At 39.4% G+C, this 19454-nt stretch overlaps 1 protein-coding gene across 1 annotated transcript in view; it reads right to left on the minus strand.

Annotated features, from left to right (window-relative positions):
- Positions 1-19454, minus strand: part of CCSER1 (coiled-coil serine rich protein 1) — a 1235863-nt gene that overhangs the window by 787014 nt on the left and 429395 nt on the right. The window contains exon 7 of the mRNA XM_075544883.1: positions 1494-1577. Within this exon, the coding sequence (XP_075400998.1) occupies positions 1494-1577 (84 nt within the window). The remainder of the gene's footprint in view (positions 1-1493; positions 1578-19454) is intronic.

The raw sequence follows: 19454 nt of genomic DNA on the forward strand, positions 1-19454 counted from the left end.
AAAACATGAACCTCATAATTCATAATCTGCTTCTCTTTTTAAAGTGTTAAATATAACAATTCAAAATAGCAATTCAAATGGTTATAAAAATGGACAATTTCAATAATTTAAGTTACAGCCCTTCATCTTTAAAATGATTATTATTATTCTAAATCTCTCTTTGATATATATTAATATGTGGTGCCATAGCGCTTAGAAACACAAACTAAGAATCCCAAACTGGCTGAACTACTAAAAACTTCCCTCTCCAACTAAATGCCCAGAAATATATGCATTTCAATATAGAAAAACATCATAAGAAAAAATCTCTATATTTTTCAGTCAAGTAATTATGTTTTTGTTATGTGTTATAACGTTGACTCTAACTCATAATGGCCTAAAGTACAACAGAGTGAATCTGTTTCCACGTCCAGTGCCATCCTCGTAATCAAGGTTAACTTTGAACTGGCTACTGCACATGCAAAGTCCCTTATCTCTTTGAAAATCCTCCTTGTCTGCTGATTTTATCAAGCCGAGGGTCCTGCTCATCTCCCTCCTGTCAACATGCTCAAAGCTTGTAAGAAGAAAAGTGTGCCATCCTTGCTTCTGTGGAGCATTCTTGGATGTACTCACAGGACAAATCTGTTGGTTCTGGTAGTCCAAGGAATAGTCCCCGACACCATCATTCACAGTCATCAATTCTTCTTTGATCTTTCTTAGTCATTGCCCAGATTTTGCATACACATGACGCAATTGAAAATACCATAATGGCTGAGGTCAGGCACCCCTCCATGCTCACAATGCCATCTTTGTTTCCTAACTCTTTAAAGAGGATGTGTTATCAGGCCTGGGCAATACATTGTTTTCTTCCTTCACTCTTGCGTCCATGAATAAACATTCTGGATCCAAATACAACGAGACTATTGACAACATCCATCTTTCGGATGTTTATCTGGATGTTGCTTATGGGTCTAGTGGTGAGGAGTTGTGTTTCCTTTACATTGAGCTAGAACCCACACTGAACATCTTCATCAGTTAGTGCTTTAAATCCTCTGCATTTAGCAAGTAAACCTGTGTCCTTTGCACATTGCAGGTTGAAACTATGATTTCATCCAATCTTGATGCCAGGTTCTTCTTCTTATATTCCATTTATTAAGCATACAGATTGAATAATTATAGGGAAGGGGATGGCCCCAATACACACCTTTCCTGTTTCTACACTATGCAGCATCCCTTTGTTCTGGACCAAGCACTTCCCGCCAGGCCTTCTCCACATAGGATCCTAATTGGTATTCTGAAATTTACACATGTGCACTTTATTGTTATAGAATTATAAAAGGTATCAAAGACTGAATCAGTGACAGGAGTACTAATACATAGGTTGAAGGATCCCTATGCGTTGGATTGGCACAATGGCATTGAGGGGTTTTTTTTGTTTTGTTTTTGGAGGGTGTTTGGCAAATGCACTTGCATATTATACATAACTTCACAGGCCAAATACTGTTATCACTTACCAGCTCTTCCTGAAGTTGAAAAATGAGTTCATCTCTCTCCTTCAGCTGCAGCTTGAGCATGGAGCATTCATCTTTCATTATATCCTAGGAAAACATCAAAGAGATCGCATAATAGGCTTAGCCCTTTCACTCTGCTTTTGATAAGGAAAGTCAGCTTTACTCAGTGGGACATAAATTGCATAAGACTACGGAAAGACAAATTTCCTCTATGGTGATATTTTTCATAATGCATTCCAAGTTATGAAATAAACAGCTGTCCAGTGATGTTATTATGCTGCATATGATTTCTTATACTAGCTGTTGTTCTGAAGGGTTTGTCCCCCTTAATCCAGTTGTTCATTTGTTGCCTAAAACAAAACCAAAAAAGGCTTTCATTCCATTCAAGTGGGATAAAAATCCTTACATTCTAAAAGAAATACTTTGCCAACTATCTGTTTCCTTGCTACAATTAAATATTAATCCCTAAATCAATGTTCCTGATATAGCTTCATGCGCTTCTAATCTTAGGACATTTTATTTTCCCACTCTGCAGGCAGACATAGCCAAGGCTGCGCTTGCACACAATGCACTCCAGTACCCTTTACTGATCTCAGATACAAAAAGTGACTCCACAGCTACCTGTCTGCCTAGCTTCAGTTCAAAACCATGATTATTATTCATTCTGCATCCTCCACACACATTTCAACTCAACATTCAGGCCAACATCCCTTTCACCACCTTAAGCCTTCAATTTTGCCTAGTTCTTCAATTATCTTCCTATTTCTGAAAGTAATAGCCAGGAAGCCATCCTGGACCCTCAGTTTTCAATCACTCCAAATCAAACCTGACACAAAATTCTATACTCCCCGCTTCCTGAATATTTCTTGTACTTGCTTCGCTTCATTCATTTACTTTTCTTGGCTTACCTTAGGCTCCCAGTCAAGAAGCCTGGTGGCACAGCAGTTATGCTTTGGCCTGCAACACCAAAGGGAAGCATTGGAAACTACCAGTCACTTCAGGGAGAACTTTGGGGATTTCTGGTCCTGTCCAGTGTGAGAGTCTCAGAAACTCACAGGGGAAGTTCTACCTTGCCCGACAGGGTGGCTAGAAGTCAGTACCCATGAGATGACAGTGGATTGAGGCCCACATGGCTTCTTAGCTGGATAATTGATATAATCTCTGAACTCAGTTTCTATTCCTTTCCCTAGTTAGCAGAAGGATTTTTTCTAAATCAGAATTAATTATATCTTTTCTTAATCTAATAGCAAATCACCTCCTTTTTCTAGGAAAACAAAAAAAAAACTTCAATGTTTTCACTTTCTACCCTCCTGATAACCTTTGCCCATTTATCAAGAGCCAGAACACATAGCGCAATTGTATGCATGCCTATCTTTGTTTTGGTAGCTAACTTAGTAAGTTACATACTGAGCTGCCAACTTCAAGGTCAGCTGTTTGAGCTCACCTTGAGTTACTACTCCTTGAAAGAAAGTTGAAGCTGTCTACTTCAGTTAACATTTTTATGTCTCAGGAAAACAAAAGGAGCACTTTTCCTCTGTAAGACTGCTATAATTCACAATCAACTTGATTATGGTGCGAGTGAGAGGGATATTATCATCTATTCTGCCTGGTCAACTCTGACTCCTAGCAGTCCGAGGTGGGTCAGAAAAGAATGGACCTCCATAAGCTTTCCCAAGACTTTGGAAAGTTGGACCTTGAATAAAGAAGACCCTACAAGAATCGATGCATTTGAACTATGGTATCGGTGAAGCATATTGCAAGTGTCATGGAGTGCCAAATGAACTAAGAAACCTGTCTCCGACGAAGCACAGCCATATGCTCCTCAGGAACACGGAAGGCAAGACTTTGTCTCAAGCATCATGCTGGGTACAGGAGAGGGGCAGCGATAAGGAGGAAGACGTGGACAAGATGGACTGACACAGTGGCTGCATCAAGGGGCTCAGACAGTAACAACTGTGAGGACTGCACAGGACTGGGCCTTCTTCCCTGACAGTTCTAGGCATGGGTAGGGCCTTTCAACCAGTTCCGATCCATAGCAAGCCAATTGCCAGCAAAATGAACCATTACCCAGTTCTGCAGCAGCCTCATCATTTTTCTTAGATTTGGGCCATTGTTGCAACTGCTATGCATATTCACCCCATAGTTTTTAATAGTTATGCTCACAGATGATAAATATTGTATGTTACAGTGGCAATGGCAAGAAGGTCTTAACTTCCTTTACAGTGCAAAGAAAAAAGTGTCAGCCAAAGCTAGAAAAAGGTAGAGGAATCATAGAGAACCAAGATCAAATCCCAATGCTGCAAGCCACTAGCCATGTTGCTGTGTGCACGTTTCTTGTCTCTTAAAGCCCCATGAAAACGTTTCAGTAAGGCACCACGCTATACGATATCTATTTGGGTTAGATTTTATGCCAGTGTTATGGGACCCGTGTGGAGGTAGAGGTGGGGTTTAAGCTGCCAATCAGGTGGTCTTGTGGTGATGCCTCCTTGGGAGCTTAGTGGGGGGAGGGGAGGCTTTTAATAAGAGAGAGCATCTTTCTGGTCTTTCACCCTTCCTTCTCGCCAGGATTCTGTACCTGCCACCAGGGGCAGCATAATACTGTAGACAGGAAGAGCTGTGGCCTCCTTCTTATCTTCCCATGGACCGAGGCTCTTTTCACATCTGTACCCTTTGGCCTGGGATCTCCTGGCTTCCTGCTTTACTTCTCTGCGCCCTCAGCCTGCGGCAATGTGAGCCTAATGAGGTGCCCTGCCAGCATGGAACCCAGGGCCTTGAGCTGGGGGGAGGGAGGGGGAGGGGACACCTTCTTGATACAAAATGACATCTTGATATAAAATTATTTCTAAAACTAAGAAATGTCACTGGGTTTGTTTCTCTAGTTAAACCAGCCGAACCTAATAATTGATGACAAAAGAATATTGTGCTTCTAAATCCAATGTCTTTCATATTTCCTTGCTTCAGAAAAGTGAATTGTTTTCATTAAAATAGGGGTCACAGATTGAGTTTTCCAGGAAGTAGATGCTGAAATGAAGCAAAGAGAGCCAAGGGTTCGTTTGTTTGTTTCTGTCCTCCACACCTCCAGGGGAGGGCTGTGGAGGAGGGTGGAAGTTCAAGTGTAAATCCCACAAGGACCCGGAAAGCACTAGCAAGCGGAACCAGTTAGCCACATTCCTTGCAACTGGGTGAGCCATTTTTTTGAAAGGCAAATTTGAGAACCAGTCCACATTTACCCCAGTTGTTTGGGGCTAATTAATTATTTCTTATTTTAAAGTAGAAGATCTGCCAATTTACGGCTTCTAAGAAAACAAAAATCCTTACAACTGGATCAATAGGTACCATCATGGTAAGTGGAGAAAAGATTGACGTTGTCAAGGATTTTGTCTTGCTCGGATCCACAATCAATGCTCATGCAATCAGCAGTCAGGAGAGCGAAGGACACGTTCCACTGAGTAAGTCTGCGAAACGGGCCTCGCAGAGTGTTCCACAGCAAGGCGATCACTTTGAGAACCAAGGCGCACCTGACCCAAGCCACGGTTTCTTCGCGAAACTTCCCAAGTATTTTATAATGTCACAGATTTAAATAGATGATAAAACACAGACTTCACTCACTTGTTGAATGATTGTTAGTTGTTGCCCGGTGCTGTGGAGTCAGGTTCAGCTCAGAGGGCCCTTGTTTAAACAGAAGGAAGCACCCTCCTGCCCCTTGTTGCCGCCCCTGTGCCAATGTCTCAGGAGGGCTTTCCTCATTTTTCCAAAGCCCTTTCTACTTTCCGGTGTATTTAATATGTATCCAATTTATGAAGTTAATTTATAACCGCCTTTTCTATGAATGGCTCCTAAGAGGAATTTCCGTTACCTACTGTTTTGTTTTAGGTTGTAATAAGAATATGTGGCAACATTTGTGTAAGCATCTAATACTGAGTCAAGTCCCTTGAATGACACCTACTCCTATATAAAGGATGATATTAATATTTCCTCAATATTTTCACATTTGCAAAATTAGACAAGATTTCTCAGCAAGATTATCAATTGAGCTAAAAATCATATTATTATGATCATATTACTTTCAAAATAACATTATTCCATTAACTGATAGGTGAATGTAACCAATGAAAACCTATGCTAATTTAAAGGAGCATTCAACATACAAAGAAAAATATATAATTCAACAGCTACGACATCTTCTGTTGCCCATTTCAGTACATTGCAGCGACACGTCAATCCAAATGCAAATTATAGCTATCATAAATAGACAATGCACATGCGGTTCCTGGGCACAATTCTTACCTTCCATGTAGAGACCTGTTAGATTCCTAGTTAATGTATCTCATGCCCAGCCAGCTGCTGGCTGTCAGCGGAGATCTATGTATTGTTATGATGCTGGACAGGTTTCAGCAGAGTTTTCAGACTAAGCCTAGAAAGAAGGCCTAGTGAGCCACGCAGACACTCATCCAATAAAGCCCTTATCATTGATGAGATGAGCATTATGTGCCTTATTGTACGTGGTGCTGTCTGTCATGAGTCAGAGGCCAAAGCGAGGGTATCTCATGATAACAATGCATAGTCAGGTATTCGCAGTCCTCTCTCAGTTTACCTTCCTGTGGTGGCTTGGGCGGTGCTGTGCTAGATGCTGGGCCACTGCTATTTTGAACACCTACAGGCTCATCGATGGTGGACAGGTTTCAATGGAACTCTAGAATAAGGTAGAGTAGAGTCTACTTCTGAAATTAGCCAATAGAAATCTGTAGATTACAAGACAATAGTGGCCAACAGAGCTGTGAAGTGAGTACCCTGGGATGACAGGCACTCGCTGTTGATGAAAGACACAGACATGCCTACGGGCATGAAGGCAGCATAAGACCAGGCAACACTTTATGTTATTGTACTGATATCACCATGAGTCAATTCAACACCTGCTAATGATGCAGTTATATAGGAATATGTACAAAAGTTTTTCAATATAGTATTTTATTCAGTTTATGATTTTTGTCATTAAGTTATTAGATTTAGAGATCTTTTCAAAGAGTGTAAGGAACATGGTAGAAAATAAGGCAAGAGTACAGATACATAATTCCTTATAGGTTTTTCTTATTCCTGGGCTTTTATTTTTTAATTTTGGAAAGTTAGAGATACACCGGGTATTTCATTCCACATTCAGATTCCTGACTCCATATCCCATGCATTTTATAACACATCACTGCTCTGTAACAAGAATCACCTTATTGTGTGTAAACTACAATCAAATTCCAAAATTAAGTCAAATAGAATCCACAATTCACATTGAAATTGATTTTATGATAAAATTGGAAGGGCAGATAAAAATCACATGATATTTTTTAACTCTCAATAACCTCCCAATATTCTTCAGGTAAATTTATGAGCATAATTCTTGGCTACTAGTTACAAAAACACGTCAAATTTCCTATTGAGTCATCATGACTCTCTTCCTATTTATAGACTTTTGGTCTCTCTGGAGGACATCATGACTTACAAGCTGGTACCCTTATTCTTGTAAATGGAAAGGCCAAAATGTTAAGAAGTAAAGGTAAAAAGACAACACCATCAGAGCAGACAGGGCAGTGTGCTATAAACACGTGAAAGGAGTGGAGAGAGAGATATAGGAGTATGGCAGGGGAGCGCAGCAAGGAAGAGATTAAAAATATAACAATATATAAAATTGGCACTGCATTTTGTAGCTCCAACTAAATAACTTATTTCATAAAAGTCTTATGTTAACTTTTCTGTCAGATAGTATGTTTTCTGCAACATCTAGGTAGCTAGGGAAATAAAGTTGTACAGGCATATAATCATCCAACCAGTCCACAGAATGAACTGCTTTTCAGATACTGAAAACAAAGTCAACAATAATGCCACTGTAATGGTTGCTTATTTCATGTAAAACCACTGGAAATATCATGTAAAATGTGCTTCAGTATTAATAATTGCTCTGTGATGCTATAAAATTGACTTTTGATAAATATTGGATTAACAAAAAAGATTTTAAATTTGTTTCTATAAACTCACTAAAAAGGTTAACAATCCATGGACTTTTTTGCAGAAACAATGTGTTTTCCTTTGTTTTATTATTTATAAAGTTACAGAAATAAAAAATGGCATAATCCTTTATGATTTTTTAAAATGATTATGCAATTGCTTGTACCAGAGATAAAAGGGACCATGGCTCACGTAAAGATTTACCTTTTCTTTTAAAGGATCTAACAAATATATTGTTAGGCAATGTATTAAAGTGCATGTTCTAACTTGTGTCTACCATTAAGAAGTATACAAGATAGATATATATGTGTATATGTATATATGTATGTGTGTATGTATATATATGTGTGTGTGTGTGTGTGTATGCCATATTGAATGAAGGGGGAAGTGCAGAGTGGAGAGCCAAGGCCCAAGTGTTGGCCACTGAAGATCCCCTCATAGAGGGGTTTAGGAGAAGAGATGGGTCAGTCAGGGTGCGAGGTAGTACCGATGAAGAACACAGCTTTCCCTCAGATCCTGGATGCTTCCTCCCCCCAACTACCATGATCCAAATTCTACTTTGCAGGACTGGATAGGGCAGAGGTTGTACACTGGTACATATGGGGGCTGGAGGCACAGGGAATCCAGGGTGGATGATACCTTCAGGACCAAGGGTGTGAGGGGCGATGCTGGGAGAGTGGAGGGTGAGTAGGTTGGAAAGGGGGAACTGATTACAAGGATCCACAAGTGACCTCCTCCCTGGGAGATGGACGGCAGAGAAGGGGGGAAGGAAGACTCCGGATAGGGAAAGATATGACAAAATAACAATGTATAAATTACCAAGGGCACATGAGGGAGTGGGGAGCGGGGAGTGAGGGGGAAAAAAAGAGGACAAAGGGCTTAAGTGGAGAGCAAATGCTTTGAGAATGATTGGGGCAGGGAATGTGTGGATGTGCTTTATACAATTGATGTATGTATATGTATGAATTGTGATAAGAGTTGTATGAGTCCCTAATAAAATGTAAAAAAAGAAAAGACAGATGTGCTTTATACAATTGATCTATGTATATGTATGGATTGTGATAAGAGTTGTATGAGCCCCTAATAAAATGTTTAAATAAAAAAAACACTTAAAAATAAAAAAATGGGAAATAACAATTCTCCTTTTTACATGCCATCCTAATAAATGATTTATTATATTGAAAAAAAGAAGCATACAAGAACACTAAATGAATGGCATTGTATTGGTTCAGTTTTCAGAATATTATAGCATTCACAGGCCAGATGCCAGTGAAGTTTGCAAAGGAAATGTAAAACATAATTTTAAAACACTACATAATACAATACAATGGTATTTATTAATTCGTGTGTAAAATTGGTAGTGCTTTCTTTTTTTTTTTGCAAAGCATTGTCAAGAACTAATAAGCATACAAAGTGAATATTTTAGAAATTCAAATTTCAGCATACGAATCAAACAGGTAAACAACATTATCCCTTGACCCAGTAGTTTCTCTGCTGGATTTTCCAGCAATTCAGAAGAGACTGGATATCAGCATAATCTTTTATCTGTAAATGGTACTCCTAGGAAAAATCTTAATTGTGTTCACTTATCTCCATCACTCAAAAGATAATGATAATAACACTTTACAATTGTACATGGCATTATGATTTATAAAACAACTTTCATACAGGATATACCTTTTCCAATAGAATATTTCTGGGCCAGCTTCTGGAAAAATGGTATATTATTTGGAGAAGTATGACTTTAGATATAAAAGATGAAGCAGTGAAGACAATTTCAGTAAAGTTCACATAAAAGGAAAAAAACCTTTTGTAGTAATACCTATATTTTGTTCTTCAGCCTCAGAAAAAAAAACCCTCTTATTTTCATAGCTATAGAGTCATTACAGGAGAAAGATGAGATGTTCTACTCCCATAGAGAGTAACAGTGCCTGCTCACTGGGGCAACCCTAGCCCACAGGGTTGCTATGAGTCAGGATCGAATTGGTGGCAATGAGTGGAATTTTGGCTTACAGAAATTGTGGAATGGTTATAACCATTAGCTTGTATAGAGAAAGTTGCTGACATATGAAAGCAGAGTCACAAGACTATGACAAACATCATTGCAAAACTGTTAATGTTCTCTTAGAGTCACAATCACGCCAATAGTAGTAATACTTAATGTTTTTAAATTCTTCTATCACGATGTACTTCATTTCATTTGATTCTTTCTAGTTATAAAGTATATAACACATGTAAGCCTAAATCATACTCCTTAAGATATTTTTTCTATTGTTTTGTTTATTTCTTTTATGAAAATTAATTTTTCAGCAAATATGGCTATTTAATTTTTGAAATCATATTAAAATGATAGTATTTTAAAGTGGAAGCATGAGCAACAAATACCTGGTATCATAGAGTTAGTAAACCCCAAACACACTGCATAGGGTTCTTTCTGTCACATCCTGGACTGCAGTGACAGCCTGCAGTACTGTAAGACATGGGTCACAGAGTGGTGGGCAGTCAGTGAGTTCCAACCACCTACTTTGCACTCAGTCCCTAGTGTTTCGCTTACAGCCACCACCAGAGTTCTTTCAAAAGGAAAGTAAACTTATCTTCCGGAGCTAGATTTCAGATTTTGCCAAAATCAACTGTGAATTGTACTTAGGAAACAAATGTTTTCATAAAATCATCAACTAAACTTCTTATGAAAGTCACCATTATTACTCAATTATGTTTTTCATTTAGACTTGCTTAGTAGCAAATTTTGAGGGTGCAGGGCCGAAGGGGGGGGGGCGTGGGGGGAGGGAATGTTCCAAAGTAAGAACAATTCTAATTTTCTCTCATATCACCACCCACCCACCCCTGTCCCTGAGAAGGCAGGTTAGAATGTCACAATATACCTATATTTCATATCATATGCCAAATTATACAAAAAAGTAAACAATTGTCTTCGTATCTCTTCTCAGATTTTAATCTCTGTAACGGAAAACCGAACAAACCTGAAAGAGTTAAAAACCACATTGTTAAACATTCCTTTCCATTATGAAGTCATACCAACTGACATTTGTTTCTTAATTAAAGAATAAGAGAAATCGTATCCCTCAACATCCTGAATGAGGTAAGAGAGTTATATTTTAATGTCATTATGAACTCACTTTCTGAGAAGACAAAGTAATCAAAGACATCAAATATATCCCTCCTCTCACCTTGCCAGTGATCATGGAGGGAAGACTAGGCAGTTCCTACGACCTGGACACCTATTCTGCCTTCTGAGAGATGAGATGGATAGGTTGAATAAAACTTCTTAGTAAAACATAGATATTTTACCATTTAAGATAATAAATGGAGAATAAAGTGATTCTGGGTTTTGTTTGTTTGTTTGTTTACTATAAGAGAGTAAAGTAAGACTTAGAGAGGCAGGACATCCTTAAAGGTCCTTAAACATGTATAGTCTATCATTTCATTGGGTCGTGAAGTTAAAGCAATGATGAGGAATATATATATATAAATAATGCTTTAGTGTTCTGGTCATACTTAGAAGCTTTGAGAGAGGGGGAGAAAGCAGAGCTCAATGGCGTGCCACACAGGAATCACAAATAATATGGCTCAATTTAGGCAATGGTTTCAGGTTGTCTGTGTGATTAGGAAGTGAACCTGAAACGAATAATGAACATTAGCTGAAACTAATTACGGCTACAAAACAGAAACTAGCGTCATCTAGTAAGGAAACGGGTAAAGGTCAGGCTTCACCCCTTTGACAGCTGCTAATGGACAGTATGTGAACACACGGCAGTTTATTCAAATCCTCGTCATGGGGAGCACTGGAAAACAAAAGTCTCTTCTAAATTGACGTGTCAATGAATTTGGGAAAGGTCTTTAAAAAACAAAACATATGAAGTATCTACTCTTTTGAATAATTACTTAGGGTAGTGACTGTCTGCAAACTGTCCCACTGGATAATTAGTTTCTATTACACAATATTTGACTTTAAGAGGTTATAAATTGAAGTGATTTTAGATTACCAGTAAGTAATAGTATTGTTGTTCACTGTTGCAAAGAGTCTGCTTCCAATGCATGATAATCTAATGCACAGGGGAACAAAATGCTGCCTGGTTCTGAGCTGAACATGATAGTGGGAAAAGAGGAAAGTAAAAGGAAATAGAGGAAAGAATTAGGAGGCTAAGGGCATTTATAGAGGTCTAAATACAAGCATGTACACATGTAAATATATTTATTTAGATTGAGAGATAGATCTATGTACATAATATATGTTCAGTATGAAGGAACAGGCAGACATTGGGACTCTACTCAAGTACTCCCTAGATGCAAGAACACTTTGTTCTAATAACCTGGCATTCTGTGATGCTCACCTTCATGACACGAACACTGAAGACAGAATGGGTGCATAACCAAATGTGATGAAGAAAGCTGATGGTGCCCGGCTAACAAAAGATATAGTGTTTGTGGTCTTAAAGGCTTGCAGATAAATAAGTGGCCATCTAGTTCAGAAACAACAAGGCCCACATGGAAGAAGCACACCACCCTGTGTGATCACGAGGTGTCGATGGGCCAGGTATCAGGCATCAAAGACCCAGAGCAAAAAATCATATTGATGTGAATGAGGGGGGGTGGAGCCCCTAAACCCACCTGTAGCCAACTGGGAATCCCCTTAATGAAGGGTCACAAAGGAGGGACGCGCTAGTCAGGGTGCAGTACAACACCGCTGAAACAGACAACTTTCCTCCTTAGTTCTTTAATGCTTCCCCCCGCCCCCACTATCATGTTCCCAATTCTACCATACAAATCTGGCTAGACCAGAGCATGTGCCCGGGTACAGATGAGAGCTGGAAACAGAGAGAATCCAGGACAGATAAACCCCTCAGGCCACTAATGAAAGTAGTGATAAGAGGAGGGGAAAGGGAAGGTGGGGTGGGGTGAGGGGGAAGCGATCACAATGATGTTCATGTAACCACTGCCACGGGACAGACAACAGAAAAGTGTGTGAAGGGAAACATCAGTCTGTGTAAGATATGAAAAAAAATAAATTATCAAGGGTTCATGAGGGAGGGAGGGAAAATGAGGAGCTGATACAAAGAGCTCAATTAGAAAGAAATTTTTTTGAAAATGATGATGGCGACAAATGTACAAAGGTGATGAACACAATGGATGTATGTATGGATTGTAATAAGAGCTGTAAGAGCCCCCAATAAAATGATTTAAAAAAACTTTAAGCAAATATGAAACTGTGAGGTTATAGTGCACCTGATCCAAACTATGGTTTTCAAAGTACCTCATGTAAATGTAAAATTGGAAGAGAAAATTATGCATCTGAATTATGATGTTGATGACGAATATCGAACCGATCGTGCCTGCCAGAAGAATGAAGAACTCTAGTACAGCCACAAAGTTACCTAGCCATGAGGATGGCCAGGCTTTATCTCCCAGACTGCTCCTGTTGCCATGAGGAATTCGACATTAGAGAATGATATCATACATGGGAAGGCAGAGCACCAAGGAAAATAAGCAAGGACCTCAAAGAGCTGGGCAGACTGACAGGTTCCGCCACTGCACTAAAGCAAAGAAACGACGACGAGGCGGGCACCAGAGTAGGGAGTGTTTGGTTCTGTTGTAGTTTGTATCTGTATGTGTAAAAATCATAGGAACTGCAAAAGCAATAAACATTTTCTTCTTCAAAGAAAATTCTTCTTCCTGGACTTCAAGACTCTGTTCTCCTGCTATAAAATTTGTGCACACTAAAGGAACTATTTTCCTTTCACTTTGCCTTTAGAAGGTAATATTTCTCAGATTCCTATTCTAAGCACTTTGTCATTCTCCCTTTAAGGTTCCAGCACAACAATGGATTGTACTGCTCATACTTCAATGGTATCTTTTATCAGTCCCTACCATCTTCTGAAATTATGCCAAACTCCTGTCTCCTGGAGACCTGCACTTACGTGTATGATGAACTGGAATTACTTGGTATGACTTTTGTGATCATTTTTGTCAGCGACACCAAAGGCCTGGGTGGGAGCAACATAAATAATACTCTAACTTGGGGACAGGTCAGTATTGGGTCAGTGATGGTGGATAAAAACGTTAGCTGTTTCAGAAGCAAGAAGTGAGAACTTCCGATCATCAAGACAGAAAGAAGAGTCACAGCAGAGTGTAACGTGAGCTCACTTTCTGAAATGGCAGAGCCATGGGGCGTGAGCGAGAACAAAGCATCCACACTGAGACCATGGGAAAGGTGGATTTCCCATCTGCAGAACAAGTAAAGCTGAGTACTTCTGGGAAGGAGGCTGGCTTCTAGAGTTGGGTGTCCTTTGGGCATTCGTTAACACTAAATGAACTTTGTCGTACTTGCTGGAGCCCAGCAGAAGCAAAAGAACCATGTGGCTGAAGGGCCAAGGACCAGAGAGAGGCATGCCTCTCATTGTCCAGAATAGGTAGTGCAGATTAAAGAAACGTATCATTAAAATTTAGTAATCTATTAGTTTCCCTAGTAAACCCTCTAATGGTGAGAATTGTCTGTGTATTCTGAGTGGCCATTGCAATGAATTATAGAGCCCAGCAGAGATATAAGGTGTTATGGGAGCGACAGTTGGTGACAGAATGTGACAAAGAAAGATGAAGTGTGGACGCTTGTCTGAACTCAGTCTCATAGGAATAATCCTTGGGCAGGTGTGGAGTTGGATTCTCCTTCTTCAGTGAAGGTCAGACATGTCCCTCATGCTGCTGCTTCAAGTTGCTAGAATTCAGGAGTGTTAGACTCCAGCTTTCAAAGCTTAAATCTTCCCCGCGGATAGTAAGACAGTTCTACATTTCTGGTGTCAGTCAAAAATATTACGACGTTTATAATGTAATAAAAAACCTGGTTCACCCTTGGTTTCTTTAGCATCCTAGACTTCTTTAATGGATGTTTCACTCTACTCTCTTGCTTTCGAATCAGAAGTTCTCTATATCCCGTGAGGTAAGGCTTCCTCCTACCACTAGATGTCTCTTCACCTGTTTGCTGTCTTTAGTTTTCTGCAGCTACAACATGGCATGCATAACTATACAGCATTTGACATTTAGCTTGCCTCTTTTTGCATTTGTCTGTTTTCTGGGTCTGTGGGTTAACGTGTGCTGTAATTTGAAAGAAGCATTGGTCATGATGATTTCAAACATTTCTTCTGCTCTATTCTCCCCCTGCCTCCCAATGACCCATGTTTGTGTTTAGGGGCTGAGTAATAAGGTCCCGTTCACTGGGACGTCCTGTGTGGAAGAGAACGAAATGTTGCCCAGTCCTGGGCCACCATCACGACCACCACTTTGTGGGCACCTCTGTTGCAGTCATGGTGTCTGCTCATCTCATTGACCCTCTATTTTCCCAAACATGAAGTGTCCCCCAGTGATTCGCCCTTCTGATGATAAGTTCAAAGTAAAGGAGGGTGTTATAACTGTTTCAATAATTCCAGAATTTTTGGATATTCCAGTTTTTTTAATTTATAGTTAAAAATATTGGCATATTTTCAAGATTACTGAGTCTTTCATGAACTCTGTCTAATCTACTGATACTCTCATCAAAGGATCTCTTCTAATATAGTATTTTTAAAACTTTTTGTTACATACTTTTAAAAAAATTCGAGTATTTCCTTTCAGTATTTCTTTAAAACATTTCTCATCCTTTTGTTTACATTACCCATCAGTTCTTCTCGATTGTGTGCTTTATTTTTATTTTTTGCCATGGTATTTTTAAAATCATTTTATTGGGGGCTCGTACAACTCTTATCACAAATCCATCCATCCATCCATTGTGTCAAGCACATTTGTACATTTGTTGCCATCATCATTCTCAAAACATTTCCTTTCTACTTGAACCCTTGGTATCAGCTCCTCATTTTTCCCTGATTGTTTTTAATTATGATCACCTTTAATATATAATTTAGTTATTTTAAACTCCGATCTATAATACCCTACCAATGTGCTATAACTTAGTATTCTAGGAGTCTTCTTTGGACTATGTTTATCATTGGATTTCAGTGTGCATTGTATTTCTGTTGTTCAAAATAATATAAACAAGTAAGACCTGAGCTACCCCGGCGTTGTGTGTACGGCTGTATGCTATGCAGGCTCCAATCGGGTTGTGTGGAATGTTTGCCTGAACTGTGAATTGCTGTTGAAACCCAACCCAAAGTGCACGGACGAAAGGCCTTGCAAAGTGCTCTGAAAGTTCAACAAGCAGTTGAACTCAGTACAGATGGAGGCATCGTGAGTCTGAACTGACTCCATAGCAAACAGCAAGCACAGCCAATTCAGAGTTCCAATAGTACCTGCTCCTAGCCCAGAGTGGACAGCAGCTGTAGACTCTTGGAATTTACCTGTCTCAAACGAATTGAGAGGCAGGGCGGGAAGAGGGAAAGAAAAAGAAAGACCATGAAATAGGTAAGTAAATAAATAAAAGTACCTTGTTGCCTCAATTCTCTCATGTGCTCAAGAACAGTTCTTGATTTTGAGTTTGTTTCCTTGACATTAGGATATAGTATGGTTATTTCCCCGCTCTTTACATGTGTGAGCTAAAATGGGAAGACCCCACCCCTGCCTCCCCACCTTTCCCATATTGCATATTGAACCAACAAACAGTCATCTTTCTGGCTCCACAGTCCACTGCGTTTCTTCAGTCCCCATAGTCACTGCCGTATCCGGCCCTTTCCCTCTGCTTCAAGCCCGTAACCGCTCTCTCAGCCTTTGTCTCAGCATCACTAAGATAACCCTGCAGGGTTTACTGATGGACCTGTCTTCTTTTCCTATGAACTAGAAGCTCTGTGACTTTGATAAGTCACAGGGAAAACAAACAAACAAACCAAAAATACTACTCACTGACTCTGAGACAAATTTGATTCGTGGTGATCCTATAATGCAGACTCGAACTGCTCCCGTAGGTTTCTGAGACGGTAAATGTTTATGGGAGTAGAATGCCTACTCTCTCTCACTTGGAGGATGGTGTTTTCCAACCTTTCTGTTAATAGGTCAACGCATAATAATCCACTATGTCACCAGGAGTCTTCTTAGAGAATACAGACTATATTTTATCTTTGGACATCCCAAATGACCTAACCCAGCAGCATGCACAGGGAAAGAGTTCAATGAATATCGATGGAATGAGTAGACGGAGGAGTCAACATCAATTCTATGTGCCTTTACTGCTTCCATGGAAAAATTAGCCCTGGATCTGAAATGAAAGGTGATTTTGATTTCCTTAGATTAGTTCAGAAATTCTTTAGGGGAAGATATTTTGCCCACAAATAGATTCCATTGAAGATGCCAGTAGCTGCCCCCTGGTGGTATTTAAATTAACAATTCAATGAAAACCAACCAGGAAATGTGCTGTATAATCAAGACTCTGGATAATCCTGGACAATCCATCCTTGACAATTTCAGAAAATATTTATCAGGAAATAAGTGTACTGGTCCTTATAGAACTAAAACCATCTAGCAGAATACTTTATAATGGAAATAGTCTTCATTGCATTTTTGTTGCCATATCCAGCATTTAAAATACTGCTTTAGTTTTCAACGTCCTTTTCAATGGTTTCCCCCTTTTTAAAGGCCCATCACAATCATTATTCCTACCTTTCATAAGTAAATGGGAATAGAAAACATAAGCAACCCGTTCAAGCAATGACACGATATCAAAAGAGCTAAATTAAAAGATTCTCAATATTCTAATAACAAATGAAAAACTATGACTTCATGCTTATACATAACAACTATAGCAAACTCAGGAAAGTATTGGAAATTTTATGTATTCTAACATCTAAAGACAACATTTCATAGTACATACAATTAAAAAAATATTTGAAATATGCAAAATCCCACTTTTAGGAGCAAAAGGAAAACAACTTAACTCCATTTCATAATCTAAATTTTAACAAAAATATCCCCCACATTTAACAACAGAGTAGATCACTCAATTACTTCCATAGATATTATATCCATTCTTTCTTCAAATTTAATTTTATGGAAACTCTATCTATGAGTTAGCTAATAATGCTGAGATTTTACAGCAGAATCCTTTGGCTCAGAGAAGCCCAGGAAGAGACATGCCAATTACACCCACATTGCACATGTCAAAGACTGTAACTCTTTAGGAGAACAGAAAGCCCTGTCTTTCTATCATGGTTTTGAAATGCTGACCTTTAAGTTGGTAGCCCAATTTGTAACCTCTACATTCCCAGGGCTCCTTTTTGGGCCCAACAGAGCAGGAAAGAGGGGGGGAAATAGGTAAAAAGATAGGTCACAAGAATATATGGTCTCCTGAAGACGGCACAGAAAAATGTGAATTTAAGATAGCCTTATTATGAAAAATGGCATCCAGGCCACACCTGATCTCTGGCCACACAAAAGATAGGGAGAGCCCAACTCCTTGGCAACCCAAGGCTAACTGCTACACAGCAGAGGCCGGCGCTTCTCTCCCTCCAAGCTTCCCCCTCCCTCCCCTCTTTATTTCTTCTCTTATAACACAGCCATTCATCCCTGTTTTCCTGCTGGGACTGATAATTTATAGCAATGGCCACACAGAACACAGACAAAACTCTTAGTTATGGAAGTTTACTAGGGAAGTTAACATTACCACAAATCAAGATCAGCAAACTAAGGATACAGTCATTGGTTTTTGGCCAGCAACCAATTCCCTGTTTCTGGTCCTCAGCCTTTCAGCCACATGGTCTCGTGAGCTGTCCCGGCAGAAAATGATAAAACTCCCTCATGCGAATGGCCTCCCTGAGCTGGATGATGTCCCTGCGGTCTTTGCCTCTTTCTAAGATTTAATAAATGTTCTCCTTAATTTCTATTTGAAATTGGGAGGGGGGCTTTCTGTACCCTAAGTCCTAAGGGTATCTGTATTAGTTAGGTTACTTCGGGCAACACATGGAAACTAGCTTAAGCAAAAAAAGTTGCACCATTCCACCTATCTATATGGCCAGGCACGGTGAATGTAAGAGGCCACTGATATCATCAAAGACCCAGAAACGTTTTATCTTCTTCAGGCTCATTCTCGTGGGGTGAGAGCTACCATTATATGTCAGGTTTGACTCTCCATGGCCTCAAAGAGTGAACACAGCTCTAAGAAGTGTGTTTCCCACCAGTTGCATCCACAGTGGGAATGACAGTTCCCCTCAAAATCCTGCCCTCTTTTTCAATGAAGACTCTCCTACCTAGCACTAGGATACACAATCCACTTCTAGATATAAGGCCATCTTCTATCAATTTCAGCCTACAAGGTTTTTTGTCAATGGAGAATATATGTGTATGGGTGAAGATCAACTAAGTGCTATAGACACTGACATCATAAGGATGTGCCTATGTATAATCCCCAGGAAAAAGTCGGAGTTTTCAATCGTAAACATCTCATTATTTTAAATCGTGTGCATTCAGTAGACCACTCAGAAATAAATGCATGTTAAGAAGTAGTCACAGGGTAAGGGAATACAAAAAGAAGCAACAAATGGAATGGTGAATAGATGCTTACACACTAATGAAAAGGGAAAATATTAAGAACTATGATAAGAGTTACAGAAAAATATTTTAGGCTTTTGTGAAACTCACCCTGTTCTTTTTGAATGAAATCATATTCAAACTAAAGTTTGATATGAGTGTGACTTTGCTGTTGGAAAAGAGGAAGAGACACCTGAACTAATGAATATGTGAGGGAATCCTGACAGAATAATTGTTTAAAGTGTAAAAGGAAACAGAAAGTTCAAGGACATAAAAGATACCTAGTAAAAATGAAGTACCAAACACAGGAGGACACAATGGCCTTTGAAAATGCAATAAAGTAATCTATATCATTTCTTAGGCTTTATCTTAAGGACAAGGGGAATGATTAAAGCAGGCATGATATTTGCATATAACTGGCTGGAGTTAATAGGGGGAAAGATAAGGTTGTAAGAGAGGAAGTGAAGATTATTGCAGTATTAGAAGAAAGAGATAAGAGCATGTTTTACCAGG

The sequence above is a fragment of the Tenrec ecaudatus genome, chromosome 3 (genome assembly GCF_050624435.1).
Source record: "Tenrec ecaudatus isolate mTenEca1 chromosome 3, mTenEca1.hap1, whole genome shotgun sequence".
Lineage (NCBI taxonomy): Eukaryota > Metazoa > Chordata > Mammalia > Afrosoricida > Tenrecidae > Tenrec > Tenrec ecaudatus.